The sequence below is a fragment of the Symphodus melops genome, assembly GCF_947650265.1.
Source record: "Symphodus melops genome assembly, chromosome: 1".
Taxonomy (NCBI): Eukaryota; Metazoa; Chordata; class Actinopteri; order Labriformes; family Labridae; genus Symphodus; species Symphodus melops.
Genome location: NC_136691.1, coordinates 47,851,302 through 47,868,311, shown reverse-complemented (window position 1 = coordinate 47,868,311; position 17,010 = coordinate 47,851,302). Strand labels below are relative to the sequence as shown.

General features: G+C 42.4%; 1 protein-coding gene across 8 annotated transcripts in view; it reads right to left on the bottom strand.

Annotated features, from left to right (window-relative positions):
• Positions 1–6: 6 nt before the first annotated feature.
• Positions 7–17,010, bottom strand: part of slc20a2 (solute carrier family 20 member 2) — a gene marked incomplete at its 3' end in the record, with an annotated part of 41,639 nt that continues 24,635 nt past the window's right edge. For 6 of the 8 annotated variants that reach the window (XM_079342368.1, XM_079342373.1, XM_079342372.1 and 3 more), the window contains exons 2-11: positions 15,931–16,493; positions 13,784–13,924; positions 13,132–13,217; positions 11,514–11,610; positions 11,177–11,296; positions 9,629–9,859; positions 8,605–9,241; positions 8,193–8,378; positions 5,274–5,358; positions 7–1,594 (exon numbers count right to left, since the gene is read on the bottom strand). In XM_079342368.1, the coding sequence (XP_079198494.1) occupies positions 1,430–1,594; positions 5,274–5,358; positions 8,193–8,378; positions 8,605–9,241; positions 9,629–9,859; positions 11,177–11,296; positions 11,514–11,610; positions 13,132–13,217; positions 13,784–13,924; positions 15,931–16,219 (2,037 nt within the window). In that variant the 5' untranslated portion in view covers positions 16,220–16,493. Of the gene's footprint in view, positions 1,595–4,288; positions 4,374–5,267; positions 5,359–8,192; positions 8,379–8,604; positions 9,242–9,628; positions 9,860–11,176; positions 11,297–11,513; positions 11,611–13,131; positions 13,218–13,783; positions 13,925–15,930; positions 16,494–17,010 lie in introns of those variants that run through there. The other 2 variants (XM_079342374.1, XM_079342375.1) reach the window with 2 other exon arrangements.

Below are 17,010 nucleotides of genomic sequence, written 5' to 3'. Positions count from 1 at the left end.
GGCAGGGAGCATTTGATATGAGAAAATGACTCCATTAACTGAGCTTCATGTATGAAAACAAAGGCATATGGATGAAGATATGTGAACATTTTCTGGGGACCTTAACACCTGTGTATTTGTCCTTTTTTTTTTGGCTTCTGCTGCACCTAATTCTACTTTGAAGAGTCACCCTCCTTTGCATATTCATATCCAAAACTAATCTTCTCCAGGAGGAACTTTTAAACGTAAGATAACTTTGTGCTGAAACCTTTGACTCGGCTGACACAATTAAAAAGAAGGGAGGAGTATCTACGGTTTTCTCTCTTGTAATCAGGATCGAGTCTTTACTTTAAAGTTGTTTGCAACATCTGCAAAATAGCACATTGTCGTGTGTGTTTATTTAGGGTGTTTGTACGTGTACTCTGGATGTCAAAAATACTCTATGAGATCATGAAGATGTGACCCATAATCCTCCCCTACTCCCACCCCAAAAAATTCTGTAAGGACATTATTTACAGTACAAATTACAGTATAAATACATCATTAAAAAATATGAGATCCATCTCTAAAAACATACAGGAGCTCTCGACGAAAATCAACTCTTTAGCAAATCAGGTTTCTATGGTATTATGTGGAGAATAAAAAAAAGCAGAGTGACAGTCCCACTACCCCTCTCTGAGGTGTACCTTCATTTGGCCCTAGTTGTTCCTGGCTAGCATGTTTCAAAGTGAGATGATTGATGGGTTGGTTGACCACACGCACATCTTTTCTTCTTCCTTTTTTTTTTTTTTTTTTAAACTTTAAAAGCAAGCCGCAATACAACAAATCACACTCAATCCAATATAACAATACAGTATGTACAGGGTTATTTTCTGGCATTTTGGAACAATAATAATGAGCACTTGACCAGGGATGCTACCTGGATGAGCAGGCAGGATGATGTCATCTAACTGCAGGCTTGTTGTCCAGGTTTTGTTTTTTTTAAGTCATGTGCTGATCAGAATTATTTTAAACTCATGATTTATTTATTTTTTATGAAAAGACAGAAAGTGGCTGCCACTGTTTCCGAGGAAACCATAATTCTTGTTAAAGGTACTTGAATCTCTCTATTATTGTCATATGTACAGCAGATTGAATAGTTTGGTGAACACTCTGGTTACACACACTTTCTTATGCACCCAAAATGAGAATAAATAAAAACCGATCAGAAACTCAAATGAGTCAAAAAAGATCTCTGGACTAAGGAGCCAGGCAGCATATGAACCAACCCTCCTCACATTCTCAGTACAACCAAGTCCCTCCCCTCTTCTTTCCTCTGCGTCAACCTCGCTCTTTCCCTCTCCTCTTTTCCTTTATCTGCACCCACGACACACTCGAGTTATGATTTTTACCCAAGTTTCCCTCTCTGACTCTCTCTTCCTCCTCTGTACTCCCTCCTGGCTGTGCGCCCTCAGACGAAGGGTAGGATGCCGTAGACGAACAGGGCCATGATGGCGGCACTAAACAGACCGGCCACTGGCACTGTGACGAACCACGCCAGGAAGATGTTCCTGAAGAGGCGCCAGTCCACCCCTTTCTGGGAACGGATCCAACCGACGGCAACGACCGAGCCCACCTGGAGGCCGCAGCCAGAAGGGAGGAAAGAAAACAATCAGAGGCCGCACAGAAAAAGACAACATGAAAGAGCTGCAGGTTGTTCAGGCTTTCTTTAAGATTTTTATAGAACAAATCATTTGTACTGTATTTGCTTGTCTCTCTGTCTACTTCTTATACATACTTAATGTTTCGTTGTGTGTCAACCTTGTCTTAATAGACCTGGCTGGTAGAAAATACTCATTTTAAGGCTCTAAAACAATAATGCTAAGTTAACAGGGGTGAAGAAAGTACCAACAGTGTTAAAAAATACTGTTTCAAATACTACTAGTTAAAGAACACAAACAGCTGGGGCAGAATTTTCTAAACTCCAACCCCATAAGAAGTCAGACACAGTGTTTGTATGTGCCATAAGTAACTATTTCTGGGCGTCATCATTTGGACAGTGGGTGTGTAGCTCCCAGCCAGTGACAGCCCACAGGGTGAGAGGTCGGACTTTATAAAAACCGAGTTACCATGTGCTTTTTCATTAGTAGGCATCCATGCAGCAGGTACTGGTATCATTGATCAGGGGTGTAGAGGCCGACTTTGAAGGGCTGCGTTTAAAAACCAAATCCAACTCATTCTGCATTTTAAGCATTTAACCCTGCTTCACTTATACTGGAGTTTTTGTTGACCGAGTTACATTCAAACATTGATTTTACATGTAAATATACTAAAAAGGTGATAAAAAAAAAAAAATAGCATCTGAACAAAAAAGCCTGAACCCAACCTTCAGCTTTTCAGTACCAACTCAGTGCATTATTTTTGGGTTAGTCAGAGCAAGCAGTTCATAGTTAAATCTAAATATTAGAAATATAGAGTGAAAATCCAAAATGAGCAGAACCAAACTACTGGATTTGTCCTCTTTAAAGTCTGAAACATGCTCTTCTTTAGAGGTTCTTTGTTTTGTTTTTCAGCTATTGCTGCTCATGTTAGACTTCCACCTTTCTCTCACCTTTAAAAAAGATAACTTATCAGAAATCAAATTTCCTCTGGTGATGTGTAATCACATTTCAGACACCTCAGTGTGTTGGAGTGGTCTGTGCAGTGACTGGTTTCAGCTCTGTGCAGTGACTCAACAGGTGGGCGGACTGTTCCTGCTCTTATATGGCCAGAGAAACAGGACATGCCTTCTGTCTAACTCACCACTAAATGTGGGACGGTCAGCTCAAGAGAGACGGGCATGTTTGTGGTCAATAGGTCAGTCATACAAAAAGACTGCCTGGAAGAAGATTAAGGTTAAGTTGGCCACTACAATACTTCTCAGAATCAATCTCAGAGAATTGGTTTGATAATTACATTATTGTGAAAAAAGTCTATCAAAAGAATGTGTGGAAGTAAATGTGAACATAGTGGTCAGGGAGTGTGCTTAGAGCCAGTAGTAGTATTCCAGGCATGCAGCAGAAAAGCCTGAACTCTGTGACCTCCGTGTTTGGGCTGCTAACTGCCCGAAGAGCTTTTGAAACAATCAGTCATTGTACATAAACCAATTTAAGCGCCCCCAAACAGTCGAGCTGGGCATCCATTTAGTTCTTAACATGAAAAAAAAAATCCCTAAAGCAAATGGTCACTTTGAACTTGAACCAAATGGATGCCCATCACTCAACACACACTCTCTCTCTCACAGACTTCTGGATGATTTTTCACAGATGTGGTTGGCTACTTTCTGAAACCTTCAATGGGGCTTTGATGAACAGTACTTTGAGGTTAAAGCCTTCAAAAAAGGTTTTTTTTTTTTTTTTTTTCAAGATTTCATCCAGCAACATCTGTGGATCCACCAGACAAAGTCCCTAAATCAGCCAAAATCACCGCCACAGTCAGAAACCTCTACCCATCAGTAGATTAAGCATGTTGACAAAGCATTTGATTATGTGAGGTTTTAGGGAAGAGACAGGGGTATGTGGAGATGAGAAATGAAAGTAGATTAAATTGCAATGTTGATGTTTAGATATCAACAGTTAAACACCAGTTTTGAGTCTTGTGCAGTTTTCTCTACAGCACTTTACAAGTTTAAATCTAAACCCTAAAAAAAAGTGTTCACAGTTGCATTAATATATTGTTTTGACTTAAACCTTCATGTGAAATACTATTACATTTAAAAGTGAAGTATGCACTGTTAAAAAAGATCTACATTTTGCTTTCTGACTACCATTCACAGCTACATCTGCCTGACAGCTGGATTAAGATAGCAAAAAAAAAAAAACTGCTAGCCTTGCTCTGTCCAACGAAATCTGCCTTTAGGACCTTTGACACCAACTAATTGTGATAAGTATGTGATAATGCCAGTTTACTGGTTTCATTGGTAAATGACCTGTAAGAGATTTTCCTAAAAACATGTGTAAGTGGATGCAACAGAAAATGTAGCTGGTAAAGAAGCGGGACGTTTCCCTATTTGTAGTCTTTTTGTGAAGCTACTAATCTGCTTCTGGTTGTAGCTTCATATTCAGCCAATAGACTGTGGTTTACTATCTAATAAGCTTACAATTCATTCATTATTCTTGGTCAATTTAAAAAAAGGAACAAAAAACTTGCTGTCAGAGAAAAACTGCACCAGAGGTCAAAACAGAAACTCCCGGAGTTGTGATTGGCTTTGGTGATTGAAGGCTACAGGTGAAGCAGTGAAGTGGAGCTCTGGGAGGGCTCTACACGGCTTCACTACCAATGACTCCAATACCTTGCAGTGGGTGGAGCTTATTGGGATGCCCACATTTGATGCAACAAGCACTGTTAGGGCACTCATTACTTCAATGCAAAATCCGCTGTGAAGACAGATGAGTGGAGACACAGAGAGAAAGATGGAGAGGGAGAGGTAAGAGTGCTGTAAACAAGTTGGACAGGTGGGGTTGGCGGGCTGGTGGGGTTGGCGGGAGAAGGAGTCTGCTTGCAGTCAAGCACGGGAGGGTGGATGACCCACACAGCAAACCATGCCATTGCTGAGAGGACAAAAAACATGGAGAACAGTTGTTGGAAATGAAACAGAGGATGAGACACCATGTCGATGGGGAAGAGGGGGCGAGAGAGGGGTAGGGCCAGGATGGGTCTGCGTTTCTTTCTGCCTTGATCCGATGTTCCTGCAAAAAAAACAGGGGAGAGGGGCTGCACACAGCTGCCAGGGGCCGTCTCATGCAGGCTGGACATGACTTCGATAGTTTGATTGTCTTTGAACAAAGTGAAATAAAAGGTGAGGATAGTCAGATGTGAAGGACTAGAGGATAGTTCCTGTTAATCACTTGGTTCTGGTTTTGTGACTGTACTCACTTTGCTATTTGCAAATATTAAAAAGATATTCTCGCTCATTTCTGCACTCACAGTGCTTAAAAAAAAAATCACTTTTAGTTCGTTAGTTTAGACTTCTGGTATAAGCACATGAATGTTTCTTTTAAGAGACTTGATCAACTTTTAACAACGACCTTAAAGTTCTCAGAAAAGTGTGTGTGTGTGTGTGTGTGTGGGGGGGGGGGGTTGCTCCCACTCCTAATTTAAATGATGCACTGTGCTTGTGAAACGACCTGCCTCATCACTACATTGTGTCTGATTTATTTTCAGATGTCGACCAGCGTGATGCCCTAGGAGGCAGTGTGAGCTCCCTCTCCCCTGGAAACACCTGTAGGGGGGGGGGAAGCTGAGAGGCCAGATGAGGGGGGGCCGCTCGGTCATACCTTGCAGTGTGTAGTACTGACAGGGATTCCGATATTGGAAGCCAACACGACAGTGAGTGCAGAAGCCAGTTCAATAGTGAATCCACTGTGGAGGAGGAAGGGGAGAGGAGGGGGGGAAGCAAAGAGACATCTTAAATTTGAATGTCTGGGACGAGCTGCTGACGGCACACTCTTTGACACATCCACTACAGAAGAACATTAAACAGCTCTTTGAAATACACACCACAGGGAAAATATATGGTAATCACACACCACCTCTCAAACACACATACACACACACAAACCAGTACACAATAAAAAATAAACTCCATCATGTTGGCAGGTTCATAGAAAAAGAAAACGACTTGTAAATGGGTCACAGCATGGTCAGATAACGAAGTATTCTATGTGACACTTTCCTGTCTTCAAAAGTAGTTGTTCATTGTCGATGATGAGATGAGCACGGGGGGCGTTTCATTTTAAAAATCAACCTAAATAAGTGTGCACTTCCTGTGTCAGAGTTCCTGCTCGGCTCATCTGGGCAGATCGAGGCGGCACAGAAAAGTAGACGGATGTATTTTTAGTGCAGCAGAGTTTCACCTGGAAGCAACACAAGCGTTAACGGCGTGCCCGTGGTCAGCGGCACAGAAGGGACAGAAGTCGGCCCCGGGCTGAGGAGGACTCTGACAAAGAGATTTAATGTTCCATATTCAGGTTCAGTCAGACAACTACGGCGCACGTCCTCACCAACCTCTCTTTTGACTCGTTTTCTTGTAGAAGTAGAGTTCTGCAGTTATTAACACCACTGACTTTGCCCGGAACAGGAACTATGAAATACGTGGCTCCACAGAATCAGCTCATCACTAAACGACGGTAAAGTTCGCTGGCAAAGTTTCAACATGCCAACAAGATTTGCAGCAGACTGTCCCGATGGTGAGTCAACAACCGAGGTGTTCACACTGATGAAAATCCATATTTCAAGTTAGGAAAACAGTTTTAACTGCTGTGATGAACGGTCCTGTTCAAGTGTCACCATGCCTGCTGAGATATATGCCCAGCCTCAACTGCACCTACATACACACACACTCTCTCCTGTTCCCGAGCTTCTTTGTAAGAGTGATGCTTGGAAGGAGACACTGTGGGACACAGAGCCTTTAGAAAAGAAAACCAGAGCGAATCTGTCTCCGAGTCCTGGCAAAAGACGGAGTTGGTGATGGAAGACGGAGATTAAGTAAGAATGAAGGCATAGAGAGAAAGAGAGGCCAGGAAAGAGGGCAAATAAAAAGAGGGGGAAATAATGAAATGGAAGAGAGCGTGAGAGACACTGTGGTACAAGAAAAAGCAAGAGCAGAAAAGTTTGGATGTGAAAAGCTGATAAACAAGACAAAAGATGTGGTGAGGACAGGAAAGAAGGAAGAGATTAAGAGATGGAAGAAGTCAGGGCAAGGAGGAGGCCGTTAACCTCATGGATGGAGATTTAAAGGAGTGGGTAGAAAGGAATCTGAAGAAAAGATGAGGCCAGAGGGGAAAAAAAGAGAAGTGCAAAGAGAAGGAGTCAGGCTGGCGTCCCTTCCTGCGGTTGCTTCGGAGAGGCCAGGGTGTCCCACTGTGGCTTTGCCCCTCCCTCACCCTGCCTTGCTCTACTTCTCTTCATCCAAAATGCCAAACAACTTCCTGAAACCCTGTGTGATGTTCCTGCCAGGCAACAGAGTACACACACACACACACACACACACACACACACACACACACACACACACACACACACACACACACACACACACACACACACACACACACACACACACACACACACACACACACACACACACACACACACACACACACACACACACACACACACACACACACACACACACACACACACACACACACACACACACACACAAATAAATAAATAAATAAATAAATAAATGGAACAATTAGACCGCAACTTGCATGCATGCACGCACACATACAGTGCGTTCGCTGCATGACAACCTACAGGCAGAGAGCCGGGCTTCTTTAAGCCGACAGGATACACATAAACAAGCTTGAGGTATGCACAATCACGCACATACACATTTTGTCTCTAGCTAGCGCGTGGGAAGAGGAGAGGACAGCTGAAGAAAGAGAGGGGAGACAGAAAGATCAATCTCAAGGACAGAGGAGCAACAGTCAGTGGTTAAGGCTGCACTGTGTCTGCAGCTGAGGTTGTAGGACAAAGTGAGCCCGAGGGCTTTATGTGTTGTCGACTGTTTATTTATTCATAATCATTATGTAATAAGACAAAGGGCAGAGGAAAAACGGAGATTGTATTATTCCTTCTTTATTCCCTTAAAACATCTTCTGAAACAATTAGCTCCCCGTGAGATTACTCCTTCATGGGCATTTTGTTTTTGCATAATATCAGGAGTTTATTATAATGACCGCTAAATAGTCTATGAAGATGTGGGCAGAATGTTTCAAACATAGTTTTGAAATACGGAGAACATGTTTGGTTTTATATTTAACTGGATCATTGTGCCCTCTGTCAAACTGCCGACAGCAGCAGCTCGGTTATAGAGTGTAGGTTTGAGTCAGACGCGTTCACTGTACCTGTAAACGGAGAGAAGTCACTCCAGCTGGGATTCTGCGGCTTTGGGTTTATGGATTTTACTGGCAGCAAATTAACAATTGCTGGTTCAATAGCATTTAGCAACTCTATTAAAGAAATGTGTGTGCATGTGAGGATGTGCGCGTGCCTTTTTTTTTTTTATAGCTGCATGCACATAAACACTTACCAAAGGAGCTGTTACTGGACGGACCTGTATGCCAGCCTGCTGAGGCTTTTAAGAGCAAGTGAAACAAGCATGCTGGAGAAGGCTTTTCTCTCTCAAATACATGTGGCTTTCTTGTACACACAAACACCCACACTCTCCCATGCTCTGGCTCTCTCACCTTGAAGGGGTGATAGGAGTTAGATCTTTCCCCATCGTCTGAATGACACGGCGGCCCCATACCCACAGACCGGCACAGATGCCCAAACCGCCGTAGAACAGCAGCCAGACAGGCGTGGCAGCGTCCTGCATCACGCCGCCCTGATCGTAGATCATCCACAGCGCCACCAGGGGCCCGATCGCATTGCTGCAAAGGTTAGAAAATAGATTAGAGTATTCATACTTGACTGAAGTACTAAATCATATCAAAGCAGCAGAGTAAACGTGATTCCTTTTTTTTGGTGTTACAAAAACACAACTTTTCCCTTATTTATTGAGAAAAAGCATCAGGAATAACATATGATGAGGTCCTATGGTGTTGTGTGTGGGCTATGTGGGATGTTGTATATCATATGAGCAGCAGGAGGCAGCACCTGACATCGTTTCCTCCGTGGGCGAAGGAGCCAAAGCATGCGGTGAGGATCTGCAGGAAGTGGAAAAGCAGGAACACTTCAGACTTATCCTTTTCCTCATTGTCCTCCTCGACCAGTTCGTCCAGAGGCCCCGGGGCTGGAGCCCCTTCTTCCTCTACTCCCTCCAGCTCTGTGGCCAGCTTCATCTCCACGCCACCCTCCTCTGCCTCGATCTCTGCCTCTGCCACGGCGTTACAGTACGACGAGTAGCTATCGTAGCGTATCCTCTTCTTGGTGTAGGACACGCTGTTGCTCCTGCCGCCTCCCTCTCCTACCAGCTTTTCACTGTCGTCGCGCGACTCTGTGCGAATGAGCGGCTGCACGGGCATTCCGCATATAGCTGCAGTGTAGCAGGTGTAGCTGTTGTTGCGGCGAAGCAGGCGGTAATTGTTGTCCGCCTGTCCGGCGTTGGACCCTGAACGCTCGTTGTCATCCATGCGTCCCAGGTGGATCTTGTGCAGGAGGTCTTTGTAAAGACCAGAGTCCTTGTGCACTGTGTGGTAGACTTGGCCGTCGCTGCGCATGTGGCCATCAAAGCTGAAGCTGCCATTGGAGACCGGGGACTTGAGGCAGCCGTTTGTCATTGAGTGTGTCCGGCCTGAACACGGGAAAATGGAGAAGCAGGTGTGAATGCATGATGACCAAAGCCAGATAGATCGTTTCCACCATCAAATTCCAAGAAATGTTACAAGAGCTATTTAACATAAAAGTAGTCTTAAAATAAAAGTAGTTTAAAGACGAGTGATTTCTAAATTGAGAAATATAAGATGAGCTGGGATGAACTAAAAGCTACTACTGGTGGAGTAAGAAAGTAATTTTTTTCATTAAAAACACTAAATAATATACTTTCTTTATTTTTTAAATGAGGCTGAATCTGTTTCAGAGACTCCTGAAATCTCAACAAAGTTGTAAGAAAATGAATTTCTGACTTTTTCTCTCATTCACCACCACATCTCAGATCTTCATAAAAATATTCCAGTTTTACCATAGGCCCTGCCGTTTGGAAGGACAGTGCCTCCATTCGCCAGGTTGGCGAGTTCTCCGCTCGACTCTCGGGTGCTGCGTTCGCTGCTCCCGGTGAGCGGTAACACAGCCTCATCTGTGCCCTTGGCCCCTGGTAGCTCCTTGAAGACGGGGGTCTCTTCCTCCTCTTCAGGTATCTTATCAAGGCTCTCATCAGAGATCCTAGACAGAGCCTGCTCCTTCTTTAGACGGCCTGGAGGAAAATAATTGAGGAAAAGTTTAGCTGAGGAAGTGTCCAAGCCTTCTACAAAAACTACAAACAAATATGTCTGTCTGAGGGGTATTTGCACGATTATAGAGAGACAAGAAAGTTAAACGTAGGTGAGAAGAAAAGGTCAGCTTCACAGATCAGCTTTCGATGATTTCAGACAAGAGCAACCTGATAAAATCAGAAGTAATTAACTTATCTAGATCGTAGATCAGACTTTAAGATATTTATTATTAAGTTACATTACTGCGAATGTACACTTGTATCAATAGAAAATAACCTGTTTCCCGTCAGAAATATTGAAACTATGCAGCAACATTCCACAAACACAAGTGCAGCCATCAGCTGATCCAAACTAATCCTGGTGCTGTTAGCCCTGATGCCACGCCACTCCTCAAAACAACCCCGAGTACAAACACATAACCTCGGCCATGACCCGTTTCATTTTGACGGATGCGGTCGTATCCAGATTAGAGCCGATAACATCACCTCCGATCCTCAGCGGCATTCAGAGGTCGTCACATGTCAAGGCAGCAGGTTAAATCCGCCTCACCAGTGTGTCAGGCTAAAGAAAAGTTTGAGGAACTGATGTATTTGAAGCTTTAGCGTGGGCATTAACACTTCAATCACATTTTATATGATTTCTTTTTGTGTTTAAATTATTCATCAGTTCTGGAGCTTCAGCAAGAAGGTTTAGGCTCAAGTTGATAGACGACTTCCTGCCCATCCAGCACTCACTCAAATATTCCATCAACTGATCTCTCCATTGTTGTATAAAGTAGTATGACTCGAGTGTTTATAGAGTTGTTTGCTCTGCTTTGCTGCAGGTTGATTTTCCCATTAGGGAAACTATTCCTAATGTTGATCTGAAAGCCTTCTAGACTGCAGGCAGTGCAGTACTACACAGAGTTCACAGAGTTGTTTTGGTGCCCTCATTGGCTCTGGCAGAGGCCAACACATCCCCTGGCACCCCTTGTTTGGTGTCGGGGCACAGACTGAGCATGCAGAAGCTCAGGCTCTGTTGGAAGGCCTGGGTCAGAGAGCTCTGGTTTCAAATAGCGTGAGAAAAACTGGACACACACACACACACACACACACACACACACACACACACACACACACACACACACACACACACACACACACACACACACACACACACACACACACACACACACACACACACACACACACACACACACACACACACACACACACACACACACACACACACACACACACACACACACACACACACACACACACACACACGAGAGAACACACACATACACAGATACCTACTTGCTATTTTTCTCCTCATCCAGGGACAGACGAGCATCCACACCAGAGCGGCGCAGACCAGCGACTCAGCTAAAGTGATGAGAAAGATGGCCCACACCGGCAGCATCTCTAACCCGAGCACTGCAATTAACAAGCACACAAAGTGATAAGAAAATAACTCCTTGCAGCTAGTTTCAAAGCAGTAATTTCTACTTATACTCCCCGTCACCTTCAAAAGGAATTTTGAGCAAGTTAACCACACAGACTGCATCAGTTAGAAGTGAAATGATAATTTGATAGTACGGTGGTGTCAGATGAAATAAACAAAGACAGAATCTTTATTAGAGGCAGCACTCACATGGGGCTCCAGTGTACAAGATGGAGAAAGTGTTGATCCCGATGGTGGAGGCGTAGAAGAGGGGCAGCGCTCGCAGGCCGTTAGGGACAGAGTCCTCCTGTGAAGCGACAACACACACGAAGATTACTTCTTATGCTATTATTAGATTGTTCTCTGGTTTTTCGTCGATGTTGATATGATGTGAATTTGCCGTGTAATAACTGAACAGATTGTTGTGAATGAATTTTTCAAACCAAAGAAAAAAAAACTGGAGTTCTTGTTAGTTGAATGTATTAGTATTTGTCTCTGTTGCTATTGCATTATAAACAGTATTTGTTAATGATGAATAATGTGATATTGTAAAGATGAATCAACCTTTGATATGATTCTTCATAGTTAGACAGTTCAGTCTTGTAGGTTTTAATAACTTTAAACAGTTTCAGTGAATAAAATAAAGTAGAAGCTCAACAAAATCTGAAATGTCTCACTGAAGCGTGAAAATGAGCAAAGACAGATGCTGCTTTGCTACAGAACGGTTGAGTTAAAAAACGAGTAGACTCCATACAGTGTGTGCTGATAAACTCAGCCAGCCTTTGTACCAGCCTCTTTCCCACAGTCAAACCAGACATGTTAATATTGGCTGTGTTTGGGACTGTCAGACAGCCTCAAGTGGACAATCGAGGAACTGCAGTTCTTTTAGAATCGGTCTTATGCTTCCACATTGGCTACATTTTTCAACACTTGAGGATGCAGCTTTCTAAAAACACAAAAACTCAGTGTTTGTATCTCTAACATGTAAGTATCAAAAGAAAATGTGATCATTGATGAATAACTTTACTCTTTTGATCCCATCAGAAACATGTGCAGTACTTGTGGATCAATCTTGTAAAATGCAGCTTACTGCTGAGGTCAGAAGTTCAATTCAAAGGTTTGGAAATAGTCAAAACAAATGATAAGGTAAAACTAGATATCAAACTATTCACTGTTGCACAACGTGTGTGGCTCATGGGGAGACTGGGGATGTACAGAAGTTCAACTTTCACATCTTCAAACTAATCCTCCGTCTTGACTTTTGAAATAGCACATTTCTGCAAAGCATAGACTAAAATCAAATATTCAGACTAAAGTGATGAAGATACATGTGGAGACCGAGATAAACTCATCCTCTTTTTAACGCAGCTACACAGTGACTCTCGTCCAGCCGACAAATCGTCCTATGACTCATTCACACATAATCCTGCAGTCGTGACCTTACAATGATCTATAACACTTTTCTTCTCCTGGCCGGCCAGAGATTGCTTCTTACATAACATCAGATCTGTGAATGTTGCCAAATCAAATGGATTTTTATCTGTGCTAAAGTTCTTTGGACAGGTTTGGTGTGCACTCGCGTGCCTCTGTGAAAACATTTTAGTATTTAAACACGTGGAACAACATGTCCCTCTGCATGCTGACGATGTCAATGTGACAAAAAAAACTTAAACTGCATCATAAAATGATAAACTGTCAACAGTCCTCACATGTGAAGCAATAAAACATCATGTCTCTCATGGTCTGTTTTTTCAGACTTAATGTGCATAGGGTTAAATATGCAAATCATGGTTTGTGTGTTTCAGGGGAAGAGTTACTGTGAGCCCACCTTCTTGAGGATGAAATGTCTGATGAGCATGAAAAGGAGTCCAGACATAATTCCAGAGAGCAAGGGGGAGATGAACCAGGATGCCACTAAAGAAGGAGGAGAAAATGTCATTAGAAAAAAAAACAAAAAAAAACGTGTACACTTGCTTTAAAAAGAAAATCACTCATTAATATGGTATCATTCGACTGCATCTTTTCAACCCGACTCATCTTCTGTTCCTTATTGACCTCACTTAATTTTCTACATTATAACGAAAAGTTTTCAATCCTCGAAGAGCATGTAAAGAATTTTAAATTAACCTGGGAGTAATAAATGTCACAGCCGTTTCCAAGCTGATATAAAGTCGGACTTCATTCTACTGGTTAACGGCATAGTCTGCAGCTCTATTGAGACTCTTATGTTGGAGCGATCTGTTCATTCTGCCTCTTCTGAAGTACATTACTCTCTGTGTACAATGCAGGGAGTTTTACTTGCTTACAACAAAGACTCATGGTCACTGAAAAGCATTCTGCCTGTATCAGGAAAAAAACATGCGAGATGACTGAAGTTCTGCCGTAGAGTATTAATGCGTGTACCATGTAAGCATGTAGATTTTAATATGTGAACATTGTAAAGACACAGACACAGGGCTCATTCAGCTATAGGCTTTTACCAATCTTGACAAGCTGCATCCACTGGACGCCCTTCGTGCCGATGGCCACCATGGAGAAGCCAATGGTGGCGCCAACAATGCAGTGAGTCCCGGAGACTGGCAGTTTGAGGAAGGAGGCGATTAGCTGCCAGACTGCTGATCCTGTGATCAAAACGCACACAAAGATTTCAGACGATTATTAGCCACAATTTCCCATCAAAATAATCAGCCCTGCAACGATAAAAAAAATAAATCTATATGCAGCTTCTTTTTGCTCATGTGGGAAGAATGATAATGCATTTCTGTCATTGACTTTAGTTTAATAATACCACAATGGAACGTGCCGAGCTGGGAAGTGTTAAGTGATCGTCTGCATCCTGAAAGATCTTCAAAAATAACTGTTATAAGGTTGTGTTTTTTTTTTAACCTGTATTTTAATTTTCTGTAAATGAAAATGTCAGGACACATCATTTAAAGTAACCACATAATTCAAAACATTTGTTTTTAATAAGAGCAAAGGTATACAGTAACTTCCTAAAGAAACAACTCCTATTGCAATAATTTAAACATTGGAATGTAAAAGCCACCTGCAAAAAATTATCTGTCATAAATGCAGAAAGGAACACAAGAACAAGTGAAAATATGTTGCATCAAGTGTTTTGTGCAGATTTTGAAAACTCCAGTAAGACGCAGACAAAATAAGAGCATTTCCTGCTCTTCTTCCTCCTGGTTTTTAAGCCACACGGGAATCCCCTGTTCATAATACCGCCTTATTCATCACTGCTTCCTCGCAGTCTGTGATTAAAAAAATGGCATTGTCTCAGCAACAGCCTCATTGTTTTATGTTCATACACTGAGGTAATGTGATGTAGATGTGTAAAGCTGCTGCTGTACTCAACCATTCATACTTGTGCAGCTTTTCTTAAGGAGGCAACTCAGCAAGATTGTGCACAATATTCACCAAACCTCATCTTTTGACTTTTATTTGAAAAGCTCTTTTAAATATGATCGTGTTGCTTTCTGTCTTTTTTCTTAAATAGATACGATATCAAAACATTCCAATAAGCAAAATGAGTTGAAGATAAAGAAATAGAGATGTTATTCAAATGAACATATGAACTGCACAAAGCACTAGACAACACTGCCTGGGTTGTGTTATATAGTAGCTATAAAGATATACACACAGCAGGAGCCATGATAAAATGATAAGGTATGATAAAAGGCTTTTTTTTTTCTTATGGAAAAACACTCCAAACAAACGGTAAAGATAAGCGATGCCTCTTCTCCTTCCTGAAAGGTGTGGACTCATACAGGAAGATTGCTGCATCATGAACTCTACATATAGTGTTGCAGAGTCGTTTGTTTACATCTACGTTCAGTACACAGCAGAGTTCTCACGCAGGAACGTGCGTTACTGTTATATTGCTTCAGATAGTCTACAAGGATTGGTTTTTTTCTTCCAAATATTGGAATAAACAAAGTTGTGCAGGAGGTGTTTACAGAGTGCATCATTTCCATGAAGACACATTTGACTTTTCAACCTGCTTTATAATATCAATACACATTTCGCTTCCATTATTAGATGTTGATGGGCTGAAATTATTTGTATATTCTTTCATTAATTATATTTGTACTTCACTTAATTTTATTTGACTTATTTTACTTGAACATATTTAAGGTTTAATAATTTTAGTGATTTTTAAATGTTCTCTTTTGATGCATCTTTTCTTTTCTCTGTCATGATGCATTTGATGTCTGGTGTGAAGCCATACTGAATTGCGTGAAGCACAACTTGCCTTGCCTTAAAATACTTAACTGGTTCTGAAATGTGAAGATTTCCTGAATTCTTGTACTGACTGAAGATACGAGAAATCCCCTTGGAGACTTGTTACGCTTTGTTTCATGCGGTCCTAATATTCATCAATGGAACCATTGTGTATTTCCATTTCTGAGGACTCAGTCTTAATGCCTTGTTTAACTGGCTACATAACCTAAAGTTGTTCAGTTTACTGTTAGATATAAAGATGAGAAGCAGTAAATCTCCACCTTTTTTAAACAGTGAAAAATGATGACGAATATTTGAGAGCTTGAAAATAGTGACAGGTTCATCAAGTCCGTTCATCGTTCTCTTCAGCTTGAAAGTGGATGTACATTTCTGTCAAACTTACCGACCATGGCGCTGACCTCTCCTGCCATGAGGACGGGCACCGTTTCGTTGTACAGGCTGACATCGATGATGCCCTTTCGAATGGTCTCTCCCACTTTGGCCCCGAGCAGCATGGAGCCCAGTGTCTCAAAGATGGATGCCAGGATGCAGGCCTGCTTCAGTGTGACCACTCCGGACCCCACCGCTGTGCCAAAAGAGTTGGCCACGTCATTGGCTCCCACCGAGAAGGCCAGTATGAAGGCAATGACGAAGCCAAGAATCACCATCCATAGAAACGGTTCCAGATCCATCTTGATGTGATTTCACGAAAAAAATCCAAGCAGGGAAAAAAAACAATCTATCTTAAATAATCTAAAAATAAATGAAGTGCTCTGTGCGTTTAAAGCGAGGACTTGTCAAGTCCGCTCCTTTTCTTCTTCCCCTGGTTGTAAAGAGTTCGAGGGGAGAAGCACAGCCGCTAACTAAGCGTTTGGAGTTCAGTCCAAAGATTGGAGACTAGTGATGGTGGGTGCAGGGAGCATTCCATAGCTTAGTGTGAGGCAGCCTGTCTGCACGATCCTTCACCTGCAGGAGAAAGAAGACAGAAGAGACACAGAGACAGATTAGTGTCATAAGCCATGATTACTCTTTTTCAACAGCAGCTAGCATCTGGCAACACCTCCATGTGACTGCCTCGGAAAACCTAAAAACAAAGGAGGGGAGGGACCAAGAGAAAGAGGAGGAGAGCTTATGCAAGCAGAAGAATTAAAACATGAAAAAAAAAAGACAATCATTTTGGGATGATGCCCACACAGGACTGGCTTGGATGAAACGGAAGACACTCCAGTGCACTCCAGCGGGGAAATCTGAGGACATTTCAGATAGCCGCTGCAGGAAATCACAGTCTGCACTTCAAAGAAATCAAATCAGTCTGATCAGAAGGGCTTGCTGTCAGCAGAGAGGCTATAAAAAGCCCACAGTGTCCAGAGTGAGACGTGAGCAATGCTTCTACCGTTAAAGTGGACTATTAACACCTTATCCTCACGCAGCAGGGCAGCAGACTTCTCTGCCAAACCTGCTTTTGTTTTCCTTCCTTTCCCTT